At 48.3% G+C, this 18,489-nt stretch overlaps 1 protein-coding gene and 1 pseudogene across 1 annotated transcript; one reads left to right on the top strand and one right to left on the bottom strand.

Moving 5' to 3' along the window:
- Positions 1–3,804: 3,804 nt before the first annotated feature.
- LOC123149407 (protein transport protein Sec61 subunit gamma) lies at positions 3,805–5,706 on the bottom strand. Its single transcript, XM_044569064.1, has 3 exons — positions 5,424–5,706; positions 5,219–5,334; positions 3,805–3,963 (listed from the first exon to the last, which is right to left on the bottom strand). The coding sequence occupies exons 1-2, from the start codon at positions 5,515–5,517 to the stop codon at positions 5,219–5,221; spliced, it is 210 nt and encodes a 69-aa protein (XP_044424999.1). The 5' UTR covers positions 5,518–5,706; the 3' UTR covers positions 3,805–3,963.
- An 8,042-nt stretch (positions 5,707–13,748) lies between these two features.
- Positions 13,749–14,775, top strand: LOC123154861 (peroxiredoxin-2E-1, chloroplastic-like; annotated as a pseudogene).
- Positions 14,776–18,489: the final 3,714 nt, after the last annotated feature.

Raw genomic sequence — 18,489 nt, 5'->3', positions numbered from 1 at the left:
TTTGAATTTTTAACAAGTTTGAAAATAAAAAATGTTCAAGATTTTTTCTAAAAAAAACACCTATAAGAAATGTGCATGATCTGTGTGCATGTGGTTTATATAGGCCATGTACCTGCTCGGTAAAGTGAAGCACAGATCTCAAGTATAGAATAGGTGGTGCATATAGACCATGTACCTGCCGGAAAATGCCAACGAAGGCCAACGAAGGCCAACGAAGGCCGAGCTCCACGGAGCTCGGTATTTTGGAAAGAATCAAAAGTCATATTTTGAAGTTTAAAAAAATTAAAAAAATTCCATGAAACTGATATGATTTCCATACACATGTGTGAAAAAATCATTTGAAAATTTTGTGATTTGTAGACTGTACAAAAAGAACAAATTTCCGGCCCAACAACAAAAATATCGGCCCATTTTAGAAATACATTTTTGTCTTTTTTCTGTGGCTATGAATCTTTGCACATACGCAATAAATATGTGTGAGTGTATACAAAAAATTTCACAAAGTGGAAATTCGTATTTTGAAAACAAGCTCCGCGGAGCTCAGCCTCCAAAAGCCCTTACTCATATACCTGCTCAGTAAAGTGAAGCACAAATCTCAAGTATAGAATTGGGTGATGTACCTGCTCTGTGTTGGTACAAAATCCACACTATGATTTGTAAACGTCTTATATTGTGGAACGAAGAAAGTAGAACTTATTAGTACACATTACTGCACCACAATTACTTTACATGATATATAAATAATAATTAATCATACAAACAAATACATGGTCTCCTTCGGGAGCCTCCTTGTTTTGATCTCAATAATAATTACTTCGGAGAGCAACTACTTGAGGAGCGCTCATTCGGTTTTCATATTTCCTTTTTTTTTGACTTTTAGGTTTTTCACTGGCCTTTCTTAGCTTTTCGGAAAAAAAGTGCGAAAAAACGATGGAGTTTGGAATTGTATTTTTGATTTCGTCGATGGTTGCACATATCAAGCCAACATAAAAATGATGGATATCGACCACATCTTAAAGCTTTAATGTGTTTTTCAACCCTCTGTTTTATACATATATTTTCTTTGAGCAAGAATGTTTTATTTTATACATATGTTAGAGTATCTCCAGCCGCGCCCCAACAGGCCCTCCCCAGGTGTTTTTGCCGCGCCGACGCCGAAAAAACGGCCCAGTCACGCCTCCAGAAGCCCGTTTTTCGCCGGCTCGGGCCAAAACTGGTGCCGGCGGACCCAGGCCGAACCCGGCGCCCTAGGGGGCGCCTGGGGAGCCGGCACAAGCGAAAAGGGCGCGTGGGTCCGCCCTGTCGGCGAGTCGAGCGCCTCTTCCCGCCGTTTCTTGCCGCTTTTCCCCCACTTCCCTCCCGCTCGCCTTCCTCCCGCCATTCTCTTCCTTCCTCCCGCCAAACTCCCTCCCGCTCGCCTTCCAGTCGGCCGCCATGCCACCGAAGAAGTACGTCGTCCCAGCGCGGCGGCAACCGCGACCGGCACCATCGCCCAGTCGAAGCAGAGGAAGCCGAGGGCGCCGCCGTCCAAGCCACCGGGCATGCCAAATGCCGAATGGAGGGCGGAAGTTCGCGACGCGAGGCTGTCACCGCCGACCGGCGGAACAGGGCCATCGCCAAGAAGGCCCGCGACAATGCGGCGCGCGCGGCTGCGGCTGCCTCATCGGCGGACCAGGCGGGGATGATGAATCCACCCGGTAGCCACGCCCAGTACGCGCCCTGGGGACAGCAAGGCGTCGGTTCTCCGCAGCCATGGGGATCGCCCTCGCCGGGCTACGCCGACGGGGACGCGCACGGTGGGTTCAACCCAAACATGACCTTCCTCATGGACACCCGGCCCAGCGCACACCCTCGCCCCGCCTTCGCCGGCGTGCAGTACCCTCCATACAACTACTCGCCGCCCGCCTACGCGTCCTCACCGACGCCCCCTTTCTGCCGTGGCCCGCTGCCCTTCTCGCACCTCGGCAACACCGACGAGACCGAAGCCGACATGGACGACATCATCGCAACAGGTTCGGCCGCGGCCGCCATGTCTCCCGGGTTCGTCACCCAGGACGAGACGGTGGATCTCAGCGGCGGCATGGACGGCGAGCTCGGCTACGTCTATGGCGAGGACGAGCAGGAGGCGCAGGAGGACGAGGAGGAGGAGGAGGAGGAGGAGGAGGAGCCGGCGCCTGTTCCGACGAAGGGGCGCAAGAAGAAGAAGCAGGCGGCCAGGCCAGGCGAGCCGCGCATCAAGTGGGCGTCCAAGGAGGAGGAATGCCTCGCCGAAGCATGGAAAGTCGTCTGCCTCAACCCGACCACCGGCACGAACCAGAGCTTCGAGACGTACTGGGACCGCATCAAGGCCGAGTTCGACGAGCGGAAACTCGTCAACCCCTACTTCAAAGGCGTCAACATGCAGCGCGGCTCCAAGGCGATGGCGAACCATTAGGGGCGTATCCAGGGGGCGTGCAACAAATGGCATGGGGTCGTCGAGGAGGTCGCGGCTCGCCCGAAGAGTGGCGCCAGCGTTGAGGATCAGGTATGCCACGCCGTTCTCCCGCCTCTCTTCGTCGTCTATGCCCGCCAACTGTTTGTTCCTCCGCGCAGTTGCTGCGCATGTTCGCCCTGTATCGGCGTGACAACCGCGACGCCGAATTCAAGTACCTCCACGTTTACAAGCGCATTGACAAGTGCGAGAAGTGGGCGGAAGTCCGGCGCACCCTCGACAAGGCCAAGGAGACATAAAGCCGGACGCGCCGACTCCGAGCGCGTTAGAGGGGCGGCCGGACGGCAACAAAGGGGCCAAGAAGGGGAAACACGCCGACGCGGCTACCGCGCGAGTGCAGGAGTCCATCGAGCATTACTTTGCCGACGCACAGGCCCGGGCCGTCCTGCGTGAAGAGAAAACCGCGGCGCGGTGGTCGTCGTTGCTGACGAACAGCACCATCAAGTTCGACCTGCTGCGGACCAACGTCGCCGCGAAGAAGAGGAACACCGACCTGGCTTTTCTGATGGGCGGGGCGGACATGCTCCAGAGCAACGACGAGAAGCTCAAGGCACATGGTGGAGCGCGGCCTCATCCTGAACCAGCTGCCGACGACGTCGACGCCAACTCCCGCGCCCACGCCCACGCCGCCGCCAAGCCTGAGTGATGACGCCTCCACGACGCCGCCCAGCAGCACCGAAGCCGCGCCGACACCGCCCAGCACCGAAGCAGCTCCGACACCGCCGAGCCCGCACACGCTGACTCCGCCGACGCATGAAGCCAACCCCGCCGAGTGATTCGTTGCGCACGCGAACTTGCGGCGCTCTCTTTTTTGTACGCCAGGCTACATACGATCGCCGAACTATCGCCGAACTGTGACTTGTGATCGCCGGATTTGTGGCGTCTTTTGTGACGAGCAGGAACGATCAAGTTCGAATTTTTCGCATCCTGGAGCCGGCGCCTGGGGGCGTGACTGGGAGTTAGGTCGCTCCCAGGGGCCGAGCTAGCGCCGGTTCGCCTCCAGGCTGCTCTTTTTAGGCTCCGGGGGGCGGCTGGAGATGCTCTTACCACCATATTCTTATTTCTATATGCTTACGTTTTTCATATTTCTATATTTTCAGAATCACGTGAGTGTGGCCCAAGTAGTTGGCAGTGGTGCGCGTCTCACCGGTAATCAGCACTTGCAATCAGCGATCTAGCTTTGCACCAATAGGGAATCATGACAAAACAAATACTCCCTCCGTTTCAAAATAGATGACCCAACTTTGTACTAAAGTTAGTACAAAATTGAGTCATCTATTTTGAAACGGAGGGAGTACTTTATAACTCGCTACTTCAAGATCTATACTCATTACGAAGATTAAGCTGATGACAATTTCTCACAAAACAGGCCTTTAACAACAAGTCCAGAACAAACTTTGGGCGCCTACTTCGACACACCGCAGGCTCAACTGCCGGCATCGCACTATCCCCGCATCATGTCGTCCTCCAACCTGCAGCGAAACAGAACGGTCCATTAGTGCACTGCTTATATTCACATGAGAAGAGGAAGGTCACTAATGAGAAAATGGGCGCGAAAACGAGGTAATGCCGTAGGTAAAAAGGAAAAATGGCACGGACAGCACATGATTTTCTAGAAGGCTTCTCTAGAACACAATCATGATTCCCAAATAGAGAAGTGACCATTCAACTGGTAATGGGACAGAACCATCAACAAAGAATCAAGGATGTACACATCAGCCTAGTACAGTCGGCGAATTCTGGGGAGCATCAGGTTGTTACAAACTACAGTTGCATCATCCGAATTCACAGTCTCAGGGTCAGAATTTCGGAGGAAGAGATCGCCACCCTCATTACATCCAAGTTCCTCAAAACAGGAGTACTATTTCTAGTTGTCGAGACCAATATTCAGACCAAAGGTGATTGAATTTCGGGATACTACTATCAAATCAAAACATTATAAAGTATAAGCAACCGATTACTTCTCACAAACAATTCATTCAGAATTTCAACTTGTCCGGTCGCACTTGTGGGAAGATTTACATGGTCAAACAAACTTAAAAGTCAAGAGTCAACCCCCAGTTCCCCACAGCTGATTACCCTGAATTCATCCCAATTCTCCTAACAAAGTAGGAAATTAGCATGATCTACTAAAACCTAACTTATATACAAAATATTGCTCACAGCAGGAATTTCCTAAGAAAAAAAAAGGGCAACCTGGTGCATGTAGCTCCCGCTTGCGCAGGGTCCAGGGAAGGGTCCGACCACTTTGGGTCTATAGTACGCAGCCTTTCCCTACATTTTTGTAAGAGGCTGTTTCCAGGACTTGAACCCATGACCTCATGGTCACAAGGCAGCAGCTTTACCACTGCGCCAAGGCTCCCCTTCAGGAATTTCCTAAGAAGATGTGCTAAAATTCAACATGTTCCAAGTCCCGAAGCCCACAGCACCCAATTCCACGGGGGCAGGCGCGCGCACAGCAGATCCAACAGACCACACCGCGAAACAGGACCAGTGGCGTAGCCAGCCCGATTTGTCAGGGTGGTCCGGTAATAGAAATATTTACACAAGTTTTGTTTTATTTTAAACGAAATGTTTTTTACTACACTATACATAAGCTATGGGGGAATTCCAGGGTGGTCCATGGACCACCCTGGCCACCCCCTAGCTACGCCACTGAACAGGACCCAAGTCTAACTAAACCGTGCAAGCAGGAGGGAGACGGGATCGGAGGAGACGCGGGCATACCTAGCCGGAGCCGACGATGATGTTGTTGATGGGGATGAAGATGAGCTTGACGAAGAACCCCACGAACCCCATGACGACGAACCCGATCGCCGTCCGCGCCGCCACCTTGGTGAACTCTGGAGAGCGAAACAGCGTCAGATCTGGACTGAAACAAACCGGATCCAAAGACAAGGAGGCAGAGGACGCTCAGCGGTTGAGAATTTACCCTTGCGGTCGGGCTTGTGGCAGCGCTTGACGAGGCGGACGCTGTCCTTGGCGAACTCGCGGAGGGGGTCCACCACGGAGTCGACGGCGTCCATGGCTGCTGCCGGCGGGCGAGGCGAGATCTCCGAGCCGGCGACGACGACGAGGTCGCGCGCGTGAGGGGAAGGTGGAAGCCGACGGGGGAATGCTGCTTTGGATTTGTGCGGGTGGGTTTCGCGGATGGCTTCTTTTATAAACTTTTCTGCAAAAAAGCGTGAACTGCCTGGATGGAAGTATTGTCAATGTTCGACTGCCGGAGAGGAATGCTCATCCTCAGCTTCCACGTCGCTCGGCCAATCCGAGGCTGCCACGTGTGCTCTGATTTGCAGCGGGCCGTGGGCCCTGGCAGGCGGGCCAGCAATGTCAGAACGGTGTCAAACGAATCGTGTTAAAATAAGCCAAGTATTTCTTTTTCAGGGTAAAACAAGCCAAACTTGTGGTCAGTTATCATGAACTACACATAATTTGCATCTGCAAAAAAAAAGGACTACACCTAATTTGTGTTTTTGAATGATAAAGTTGTTACAAGTTTTGCAAAATTTGTCACTGATCAGCAGTACATCAAGTGCAACTGTGTGCAGCATTGACTAAGTGTACAGAATGAGCAAGCATATCAGAGTGAGAGTTTTCTTTTTCTTTTCTTTTTTGACAGCCCAATAAGAGATAGCTTGAGGAAGTGGCCTAGTTTCACTACAGCTGCACCTGAGTTGTTCAAAACAAATAAAGAAAAACAAAAAAGGCCGTTCAAAATAAAAAAGAAACAAAAATAAAACAAGAATAGAAGGAAAATAAGAAAGAAAAGAAAACAGATGAATATCATGAAAAAAAACAAAAGAGAAACCACAGAAAAATGAAAGAAAAAACCCAAAAATGAAGTCTAGTGATGAAGAAACCAAATAAAATAGGAGAAGAAATAAGAAAACCAAACAAAAAACAAAAGAAAAGGAAGGAATAAAAAACAAACAAAACAAAATAATTAGACATGCGTTGGAGAAAAATGAAAAATGACGAAAAACGACAAAGAAACATAAATGAAACAAAGAAAACTGAAGTACAGCGAGAAAAAAAATAGGAGGAAAAACAAAACCAAGAAAAAGAAACAAGAAATCTGAAGGAAAACTATGTGAAAAAGAAAAGGAAACAAAGAAAACAAAACCCCGAAGGATACCTAGAAAAGAAACAAAAAATAAAGAAACAAAGAAAACCAGGAAAACCAAGGAAAATAATGAAGAAAACCGGTTGAAAAACAAAGAAAAACAAAAAAACCAAAGAAAACAATTGAAGACACAAAAGAAAAACGGAGTAAAGAGAAAAAAACAAAAAAGGAAGAAATGGGAGCGAACACGGGCTCGTCTCAATGGAAACATGATCCACGAAGGAAAAAAATTGGATGAAGCTTGGCCGACCCAATAGCTACACGTGGGGGAAAACCTTTCAGACGAGGGGAGCATAAATCTCGATGTAAGGGAGATATAGCTCCCGCGGTGTTACAGTATCGGGAAATCCTAACCGCCGGTTGCAGTTCATTCTGCAAGTAACCACGATCTCTTTGCTGTAAGTAAACTGCACTAACCACTACGCCACTTGACGCTTGTGTACATGTACTTCTTTTTTACATTTCTATGTATCGCAACTACCCCCAATGTGGGGAGACGGTCCGCACCTGAATATATTACTCAAAAAACGCCCAAGCGCAAGTTACATCATAGATTACAGTGGGAGGAGAGGTATAGGCGCCAAGACACGGCAGCCTCCCTACTTACGGGGTCCTTAAACCTAAAGGCCCAAAGAGTAAAGTCTGAAATAATGTTCCTAAGGGTATCCAGGGGGTGTAGCTCGTTGTGGAAGACACGAGCATTCCTAGAGTCCAATAGCTTCCATAGGATGGCGAGGGCGACTGTGGGCCAAATGTTGATGTCAAGGCCAGCTGGGGTAGGAGTTTCCCAAACTTAGTCGATGGAGAGAGGTGTCTGCAGGCCCAACAGGGACCACACCTAGGTCACGCATGGGCAGAGCAAGGCAAGGTGCGTCGCATCCTCCAATGTAAGGCCACACCAAGGGCAAGAAGAGAGGTAATGGTCTTACGTAGCAAGTTAGCCATCGTACTCAGGCGGTCACGGCATGGGAGCCAACCATAGATCTTCACCTTGATAGGTGCCTTGGAGCTCCAAATGTACCCGGCGTTGAGGTCAATCTCGTGGTCAGAGGAGAGCAGCAAGTAAGCGCACCTAGAGGAGAATGGGTAGCCGTGGTTGAGGAACCTGTCGTCTGGCGCGTCACTGGGGGTAACATCCTGCAACAAAGACAAAACGAACGCAAGCTCGAGGGAAGCAACATTCGTTAGGTGATTCCGAAGAGTAGCGAGTAAACCATATGCATGACTTGAGATACCAGGATGGAGGGGGAGGTGGAGTGAGAAAAAAAATATGCGGGTAAGAAACTGCGAGCGGAGTAGGAAGCAACCAAGAGTCGAGCCAGAAAAAGGTGGACGAACCATTATTGGTAAGGACAAAGGAGATATTACGAAGGGAGTTTAGTTGACTATTAACGATCTTCCAAAGGTAGGATGGGTTGTGAGGATTTGATGTAAAATCGAGAGAGTAGTGTTGGAAAAACCAATTAGCCAAAGACAGGTCTGGTTTTTGAAGAAGTTTGAAAGCGAATTTCATAAGGAGGCAGTTGTTTTGGAGGGCAGGAGATTTGATGCCCAGACCACCAGCCGCCTTGGGCGTATAGACATTTTTCCGGGCAATGAGGCACTTAGCACCGGACAGGTTTCCTCAACAGCCTAGAAGAAGGATCTACGGATGGCATCTAGTCTTTTAATGATTTTCTTGGGGATCCTAAAGACAGACATGAAGTGGGTGGTGAGGGCATCTAGCGTGGAGGAAATCAGCGTGAGCCTTGCCCCGCTTGAGGGAAGTTTGGCAGCCCACCCGCAGAGGTGAAGGAAATATGCCCTAGAGGCAATAATAAAGTTATTATTTATTTCCTTATATCATGATAAATATTTATTATTCATGCTAGAATTGTATTAACCGGAAACACAATACATGTGTGAATACATAGACAAACAGAGTGTCACTAGTATGCCTCTACTTGACTAGCTCGTTGATCAAAGATGGCTATGTTTCCTAGCCATAGACATGAGTTGTCATTTGATTAACGGGATCACATCATTAGGAGAATGATGTGATTGACTTGACCCATTCCGTTAGCTTAGCACACGATCGTTTAGTATGTTGCTATTGCTTTCTTCATGACTTATACATGTTCCTATGACTATGAGATTATGCAACTCCCGTTTACCGGAGGAACACTTTATGTGCTACCAAACGTCACAACGTAGCTGGGTGATTATAAAGGTGCTCTACAGGTGTCTCCGAAGGTACTTGTTGGGTTGGCATATTTCGAGATTAGGATTTGTCACTCCGATTGTCGGAGAGGTATCTCTGGGCCCTCTCGGTAATGCACATCACTTAAGCCTTGCAAGCATTGCAACTAATGAGTTAGTTGCGGGATGATGTATTACGGAACGAGTAAAGAGACTTGCCAGTAACGAGATTGAACTAGGCATTGAGATACCGACGATCGAATCTCGGGCAAGTAACATACCGATGACAAAGGGAACACCGTATGTTGTTATGCGGTCAGACCGATAAAGATCTTCATAGAATATGTGGGAGCCAATATGAGCATCCAGGTTCCGCTATTGGTTATTGACCGGAGATGTGTCTCGGTCATGTCTACATAGTTCTCGAACCCGTAGGGTCCGCACGCTTAACGTTTCGATGACAATTATATTATGAGTTTATATGTTTTGATGTACCGAAGGTTGTTCGGAGTCCCGGATATGATCACGGACATGACGAGGAGTCTCGAAATGGTCGAGACATGAAGATTGATATATTGGAAGCCTATGTTTGGATATCGGAAGTGTTACGGGTGAAATCGGGGTTTTACCGGAGTACCGGGAGGTTACCGGAACCCCCCGGGGACTTAATGGGCCTTAGTGGGCCTTGGTGGAAGAGAGAGGAGGCGGCCAGGGCAAGGGCCGCGCCCGTCCCCCCTAGTACGAATAGGACAAGGAGAGGGGGGCGGCGCCCCCCTTCCTTCTTCTCCTCCACCTCTTTCCCCTCTCTCTCCTAATCCAACAAGGAAAAGGCGGGGAGTCCTACTCCCGGTAGGAGTAGGACTCCTCCTGGCGTGCCCCCTCTCTAGGCCGGCCGCACCCCCCTTGCTCCTTTATATACGGGGGCAGGGGGCACCCCAGAGACACAACAATTGATCTGTTTGATCTTTTAGCCGTGTGAGGTGCCCCCCTCCATCATAGTCCACCTCGATAATACTGTAGCGGTGCTTAGGCGAAGCCCTGCGTCGGTAGAACATCAACATCGTCACCACGCCGTCGTGCTGACGAAACTCTCCCTCAACACTCAGCTGGATCGGGGTTCGAGGGACGTCATTGGGCTGAACGTGTGCTGAACTCGGAGGTGCCGTGCGTTCGGTACTTGCTCGGTCGGATCGTGAAAACGTACGACTACATGAACCGCATTGTGCTAACGCTTCCGCTTTCGGTCTACGAGGATACGTGGACAACACTCTCCCCTCTCGTTGTTATGCATCACCATGATCTTGCGTGTGCGTAGGAATTTTTTTGAAATTACTACGTTCCCCAATAAGAGGTATTTTAGGAAGCGTTGAATGATAGGTTCAAAGGCGGAGGAGGGAAGGCGAGTGTGAGAGAGGGGGAGTCTGAGGTAGATTTGGGGGATGGAGGAGAGGCCACACCCGAAGGTTGATGCAATGTTGTGGCTAGCGGTGGGGTCTGTGTGAATTGGAACGAAAGTGGTTTTATGGAAGTTGATAGCTAAACCGGTAGCTAGGGCAAAGTTGTCGAGGATCTCCTTGAGAATAGCTGCGGCTTCAAGGGAAGCGTGAGCTATGATTAGAATATCATCAGCGTATTGAAGGACCGTAGGGGGGCGATCAGGAAAGATTGGGTGGCAGAGGTGATTTGGGGAGGAGGCGTGTAGGATTAAGCGTTGGAGCAGGTCAGCAACGATTATGAAGAGGTAGGGGGATACAGGGTCACCCTGTCGGAGGCCCTTCTTACAGTTGATCCATGGGCCCGTCGTCCCATTGAGGAGGACGGCAGTGTTGCCAGAGGTAAGTAGAGTTTTGATCCATTTAATGGTGGTGGACGGGAAACCCCGAGCGTGAAGGATGAGAAGGAGCGAGTCCCAGCAGATGGAGTCAAAGGCTTTGCAAAAGTCAAGTTTGAGCACCACGGTTGGAGCTTTCCTGATGTGACAAGCACTCGGGAGGTCAACAACATAGATGAAATTCTCGGCAATGCATCTCCCAGAATGAAACATGTTTGGTCGCCATGAACTAGAAGGGGAACAAGAGGTTTGATCCTATTAGTGATAACTTTGGCGAGCGCCTTGGGTGTGCAGTTTTGAAGGAAGATTGGCCTAAAATCATCTGGAGTCCTAGCTGCTCCTTTTATGGGAAGCAGGATCATGTGGGCCTTGTTGAAGCGTTCGACATCAACATGGAGGTTGGCGAAGTCTTCAAAGAAGGGGAGGATTGTGTGCTTTATGTTGTGCCAAAATTTTCGGAAGAAACCCGGGTCGAGGCCATCAGGGCCTGGACTGGCATTTACATTCATCTGAAAGAAGGCATCTTGGATTTCCTGAGGGGAGAGTGGGAGTCAAGGTGATGAAGCTATGGGAGGGTTGCTGGATAAAGATCAGAGAGCGAGAAACGCCAGGATGTTTCAGTTCGAGAGCCTAGCAGATTCTCTAAGAAGTTGTGCAGGATGGAGCCTTTCTGCTCGTGGAAAGAGAACTCCGTCCCATTTTCTTCGAGGATGGCGAAGTTGTTTTTGCGGAACCTCTGGGAGGCAGAAACGTGAAAATTTTTGGAGTTTTTGTCACCGTCGACTACGGCTTTAACTTTCCCTCGTTGCTTCCAGAAGAGAAGTTTTTGGCGGACAACACATTGAAGAGAAGTGATAACAACAAGTCTAAGGAAGGCCTCGGGACGAGAGAGAGAAACTTTTTCCTCCAAGCGATCGATCCTGTCAATGACAAGTTTGCAGTCGATCTCTCGTTGGTGTACAGGTCTAAGACTTTTGGACCAAGCTTTGAGACATGCTCTGGTCCGCTTAACAGCAGAGGCCAGGGCGAGGTCCGACGGGATAGACGACAGGGTAATAGGGCAAGCGCGGCGAATGATGCGGTTGCAAGCCGGGTGAACAACCCAGAAGGATTCAAAACGAAAGAGGCGGGGGCGAGGGATATGCGAAGAGACGTTGACGATAAGCGGGACGTGGTCGGAAGAGAATCTTGTTAGGGAGGAGAGGGTGAAGTTAGGGAGGCTATTTTCCCAAGCTAGGTTAAAGAAGGCTTTGTTGATGCGTTCCAGGGTTGGGTTTGAACGGTTGTTGGACCAGGTGAAATTTTTGTCGAGGAGTGGGAGCTTGATGAGTTGTAGGTCGGAAATAGCTGAGTTGAACATGTCAGCTTCCGCGGAGTGGAAATTGTTATTATTTTTTTCGCAGGCAAACCGGATGAGGTTGAAATCGCTAATAAGAAGCCAATGAGTTGAGCTGTCAGGCGAGATATCTTTTAGCTCTTGAATGAAATAACTTTTAAGCGAGCGTTGAGAGGGGGCGTAAACATTGGATACGGTTAGGAGGGTGCCGTATGTGGGACAAGATAGATTTAGAGATGTAGTAAAGAGACCGCGTGAGTGGCTAAGGAGGGTTAGGGCGTGTGAGTTGACCGCGGATAGGATGCCGATGGCTGGGAGGGAGATGATTTGGTCTAGGGATCGAGGCATGAACGAGTATAATTTGGTGACATAAACGTTCTCGAGTTTGGATTCTTGACGTAGAGCGACAGAGGGTTTGAGTGTGATTAGTTCAGAGAGAATATCTTTGCATTTATCAGCATCACCGAGACCGCGAACGTTCCATGATAAAATACTGAAATTGGATTGATTCATAAAAAAAGTGGTACACCGCTGATAGGAGAACGAAGGTAGCAAGGAAATACATGGGGGAAGGAGCAGAGCATCGAAACACTATCCTATCGATGCTAACAGAGAGGCTAAACATATGGAGACTACAGAAAGAAATTAAGCTGGGTGCGGCTGCGGGTGCAACGAGCGAAAAGCACCCTTCCCAAGGGCGCACTCTCCAAGCGGTTCAAGTGGTGAATTGGTGATGATCATGGAGACGGCAGAGCACCTGCGGCACGTATGGCGTCCGCCTCATCAGCGTCAGCACCGCAGATGAGAGCGATCTGCGCTAGCCTATCTGCTGCTTCGTCCACGTCTGAGTCATGCCCGTCCGAGTCGCAGAGGGAGGAGCCGTGGACAGCCGCAGCGAGATCGACGGAGGCCTTGGAGAGGTTAAACTTGGCGGCCTTAGCTTGAGACGTCCTTGTGGCCATCGGGACGTAGAAAGGTGCCTCGTGTTCGGTGATGCGCGCACTACGATGCAGCTTAGCAGCGGCGTGAGGAAGGGCGACGAAGATGGACATCTCCCCATCCGTGGGCATGAGGAAGGGCGACGAAGAGTGTGTGGCCGCATCGGCCAAGGCGACCGACGGAGTGACCGAGAGAGCTTGAGAGAAGGAATGAGCAAAGACGGCAAAGCATCACCAGGTTGCATGGCGATGAAGGTTGGCATGGAGGTGGCGCCTTTGGAGGCAGCAGAGGCGCCGTGACGTCTCCACAGCAAGCATCAAGGCGAGGGATGCGGCCCTCGTCCCCTTGCGCGCTCGGCGAACTCCCGAAGTGTGGCCTCGCGGACTGCAGAGGCGTGGCTGTCGTTGGAGCTTGCATCGCTGCCATCGTCGGAGGAGAACGGGGACGGGTCGTTCGGACCGATCCCATGCGCGCGGAAGTCGAGTTGGGTGAGGGAGAATGTGATGAGGTCGTGGACCCGGAAAGAACGACGAGTCCAGGAGGCAGCCTCTTGGAGTGCTTGACAAAAAACTACCACAATTAAAGTTCGCGTCTCACGGAACTATCACTTTAAAAAAGTGACTAATAACTATCAAAAAATTGAAATCTCGTGACTAAAAACTACCACTTTCGAAAAATGGCCAGTTTTGAAGATTTAAATGTGTTTATGACATGCGGGGCCGTCTGTCAGGGCTGATGTGGCAGGAAAGTCAACTCCGTTTATTTTGACTGTCATGTTAGCCGTTATGACAGGCGAGGCCCACACGTCAGCACCAACCTTCTTCTTCCTCCTCTTCTTCTTTTTGTTGGCATTTCCTCGAACACCTTACCCGCAGCAGAGCAGCACACCGGCGTCAGCTCTTTTCACCGCCAGCACAACGGCGAACAAGTAGAACTCTGGCCCCAGGCTCGGGTGGTGGCGTGCACCACCACCGACTGGCACCACGCGCATGCGAGTGCATGAAGACCACCGGCGGTGACGAGCTCGTGCGCCACTGCCATTGATGTTGGCATGGCCGTCCTCGCCTTTTAAGACGACTCCCCGTTGCCTTCCCCTTACCCGCACCACCCTCTCAGCCACCGCCGCTGCCGCAGGGGCCAGGCACGCCCTCCTCTCGCGCGCCCCCTCCTCCTCCCTCTCCTTCGCCTCCCGCCGCCTAGCGCCCGCGAGCCCCCTCCGCGACCGCGTCCCCGGCCGCTGCAACGACCATCACGGTCGGCAACCGGCTCCCCGACGCGGCGCTCTCCTACTTCGACTCCCCCGACGGCGAGCTGAAGACGGTGACGGTCCGCGACCTCATCGCGGGGAAGAATGTGGTCATGTTCGCGGTCCAGGGCGCGTTCACGCCCACCTGCACCCAGAGGCACCTCCCGGGGTTCGTAGCCAAGGCCGGGGAGCTGCGTGCCAAGGGGGTGGACGTCGTGGCCTGCGTCTCCGTCAACGACGCCTTCTTGATGCGACAAGGTGCTGCTGCTCTCGGACGGCAACGGGGAGCTGACGCGCGCCATGGGCGTGGAGCTGGACCTGTCGGACAAGCCGGTGGGGCTCGGCGTCCGGTCGCGCCGCTCTCGGCCGTGAGGCTAGCAACGGGGACTGTTGGCATGCTCCAGCGAGCCTAGCTTCATAGGATTCCCACTACAGGGAGCAGGAGGAGGAGGAAGAAGGTCGCCGGCGCCATGGGATGCTGCTGTTCACCGGCGCCACGGGCTGCCGCTGCTCACCGGCCTTGACGCATCGGCACGGTGGTGCTACCCGATGCACATAAGGTGCTTGTTGAAATAGCAAACAGAGAAAGAGAGAGAGAGGAAGAAGGTGATGCTGACGTGTGGGGTCCACCTATCTTAACGGTCAACTTAATGGTCCCACCACGTCAGCCCTGAAAAACAGGCCCCACATATCATAAACGCGTTTAAATCGTTTGAACTGGCTATTTTTCAAAAATGATAGTTTTTAGTTACGAGATTTCAATTTTTTGATAGTTATCAGTCACTTTTTTAAAGTGGTAGTTATGTGGGACACGAACCCCAATTGTGGTAGTTTTTTGTCAAACACTCCAGCTTCTTGCCTCGAGTAACCATCACCAGAGCGCGAACGCTCACGAAGTCGCCAGCACACACACAGTACTGTTCGAGAGTAGAGACGGAGCCGAGGCGTGCGAAGAAGTATTTGACGCCATCTTCATGCCACAACTCACGGGGGAAATCATTTGCTTCGATCTCCATGAGGTCTTGGAAGTTGGCCATGGAACGATTGTCGGTGTGCTCCACGCGCTCAAACGAGAGCATGTTCCCCTCGAACTCGATGTCGCCGTGGCCGGTGACGTTCCAGCGGACGTTGCGGCTCGGGAAGGTGAGCAGAGTAGCGCCGTGGGCGGACGAGGTTACTGCGACCGAGGGGTTTCCGCGATGGGCGTCGATGGCGCGCTTGATGAAGCCGAAAGGATTGTGCATAGGAGAGGAGAGGTGGACAAAGTAGAGGTGGTCGACTGGCAGGATTAGGCATGGTGGAGGGGCGATGAGAGGTAGCTCTTCGTCCAATGGAGGTGGCATGTAGATTTTAGCTCTTTTCTTTTTTGATTCATGTTTCTTTTTTTTCTTTTTTTTATTTTTTTACAACCAATGATTTATTTATCAGAATTGATGAACTTTTTTCAATTTCGATGAACAAGTTTTTAAAATTCAATGAACTTTTTTTCAAAATATAATTTTGGTGAACTTTTTTAAAAAAGATGATTTTTTTCGAGATTGATGGACTTTTTTATATTTTACTCCCTCCGTTCCTAAATATTTGTCTTTCTAGACATTTCAAATGACTACTACATATGGATGTATGTAGACATATTTTAGAGTGTAGATTCACTCATCTTGCTCCGTATGTAGTCACTGGTTGAAATGCCTAGAAAGACAAGTATTTAGGAACGGAGGGAGTATATTTTTTAAAGAATATTGATGAACTTTTTTATTTTTAAAATTTATGAACTTTTTTTATATGCAAAGAACTTCTTTTAAAAAAATCTGAACATTTTTTCAAGATCCTTGATAATTATTGAATTCACAGACATTTTCGTTTTTTCGCGAATTTGTTTTGGTTTTTTTCCGGAAACTCATGGAATTTTTCTCAAATTTGAAAAAAAATTAAATCTATGAGTGGACGTGCTTAGGTTTAGGATAGGCGCTTTGGCGCAACTGCGACAAGGGGCAGTGAGATTGCCAATTTTATGTGATCGCAGCATGAAAAAGGAAGTCTAAATTTTCCACGGAAGCTGGGCCCCTCTTCCCTGTCAGTTGAGAGTTTGCATAGCACCAGACATAATATTGTTTTCATAAAGTAAAAACCAGATTCAGGCTCATGAATACCATCAAAGTATCTTCTGTGGCGATCGGACTGTTTGTGTTCACCGAGGGCTTATAAGGCCAATTACAACTTGGAGTGAAAAAAGAACAATAACATAATTTGGAAACAGCAGGAAAACCTTCTTCGGGACAAACCTTTCCATATCCAAATTCTTACTCTAGCTAATAGTACTATTAACTAGGGATAACTAGAGATACAACACGTATCTCATATGGGCTGGTTGTCTGGGTGAAACCTGAACTCTTGGTGTGGCCCGACTGGTCCATCTCCGTCACTGGTATGTGCCTCCCCATATGAAAAGTGCACCATGGACGGTGTTCTAGAAAGGAATTGGCTTCTCAAGCAGCATAGATATTTCTTCTTTCAGAATTGATGTGTTCTTGTATCCATCTTCCTTCTTGTACATGGTCTCCATCACCCGGGCATGGTTAATTACTATCATTAGTAGCGATGATGGTATCAATGTCAATGTGAGATACTCCTTGTTCATATCTATCCACGCATCATCCACAATCTTACAAAGAGCTTCAGTTGCGACCTCTTTCGTTGCCCCATACTCTTTCATGTAGCAGGCAACTGTAGTGGCGACATTATGCTCTTCTACTTCACTCTACACAAGGTTTGTTATTAGAACAAGAGTCTTATATACATAAGATTTAACATCTAAAGGTTAGAATAATTTAGTCAGCTCCTAGGAAGGACTAACGACTTTCGTTGGTGGCTTACCTTTTCTATGTTTTTTTAACACACCTTTTCTATGTTCCAAGTACTATTTTATTGATGTTACGATTTTGTGCACATTCTTTCTATTTTTATTGATCTTACTATTTTTCTTCTTATACTTTTTTTTGCATTTCTCTTAATATTTTTTTTTAACTTACTATTTATTTGTAAGGGAAGTAGAATAGTTATAGCCTTAAGTGGTGAGAGCACATATTTCTGTTAGTATAGAAAAACATTCATATATAATACTCCCTCCGTTCCACAATATAATGCATATAGGAGTTTTGAAAAGTCAAACTTTACAAACTTTGACTAAGTTTGTAGAGAAAAACATATACATCTAGAAAACCAAATACATATCCTTAGATACATCAAGAGACATACTTTCATATTGTATATATTTGATATTGTAGATATACATATTTTTCTCTATAAACTTGGTCAAAGTTTGTAATGTTTGACTTTTTAGAAAACCTATATGCACTACATTTTGGAACGCATGGAGTAATAACTATTATTCATTCAGGGTGTTAAATAACTTTTTTGAGGAGTAGGGTGTTGAATATATAAGAATGATATTCAGCACCTAGGGTGCAGAATAAGTTATTTTGCACCTAGTTTTTTTATGTTGTTACACTCAGAATTTAAGTTTGACAAACAAATAATTACTTTTATGTTGACTCAAAACGCAAAATTTGACAAAAGAAAATGCAAGATAACAGAGTACAACGACAAAAATTACACCTATATGAGTATTTTATGCCATGCTTTTATGGTTGTAATTTTACATCACATAGACAAAAAAATACGTCTAGTATAAGTTGTACCTGACATGAAAATTTCTTGTAGAGAGGTGAAAACAGAGGCTCCATGAGGTCTAAGCACTTACTTCAAGGACTAAATGTGTTTGACCAACATGAGATTTGGAGGCTAGGTACGAAATGTATAGTATTTATTGCTGTGATACATTTTTTTAGTTGTAGGGAAGTTAGTCTACAACTCTCAGTCCCATATCATGTGGTCTATGTTTGTAAGTAAGGCAATAACAATGTACCCATTTTTATTAAGCTTGCCTTAATCTAGTTGTATGAAGATTAACAACTTCTGAATTTGACATGTACATTTTATATTTCTATATACATGGAAAGCTAACACGTAGATTTTCATGAACAGTCAAGCATAACAAACATATAATTTGATTTAGGTATCTAGATCCTCATGTATGTTGCATACATTGGTGTATTAGGTCGAGTGACTATTGGGTAAAAGGAGAATGATTGTGCTTGCATCATGTATTACAAAATACAATGCAGAAAATTACCGGGCAAACAATATCATCCATGAGGCGACATATACAACATGTGTCCTTGATAATTTGAGGATACTTCGACATCCACAGTAGAATCTCCTCTGGAAGATTCTCTTCAATTGTAACAAAAGCAAGGCCAATCATAGCCTTGTAACAGGTTGA

Source organism: Triticum aestivum, chromosome 7A (assembly GCF_018294505.1).
Source record: "Triticum aestivum cultivar Chinese Spring chromosome 7A, IWGSC CS RefSeq v2.1, whole genome shotgun sequence".
Taxonomy (NCBI): Eukaryota; Viridiplantae; Streptophyta; class Magnoliopsida; order Poales; family Poaceae; genus Triticum; species Triticum aestivum.
The sequence above is the reverse complement of the archived record's forward strand: the minus strand, read 5'-3'. Positions and strand labels throughout refer to the sequence as shown.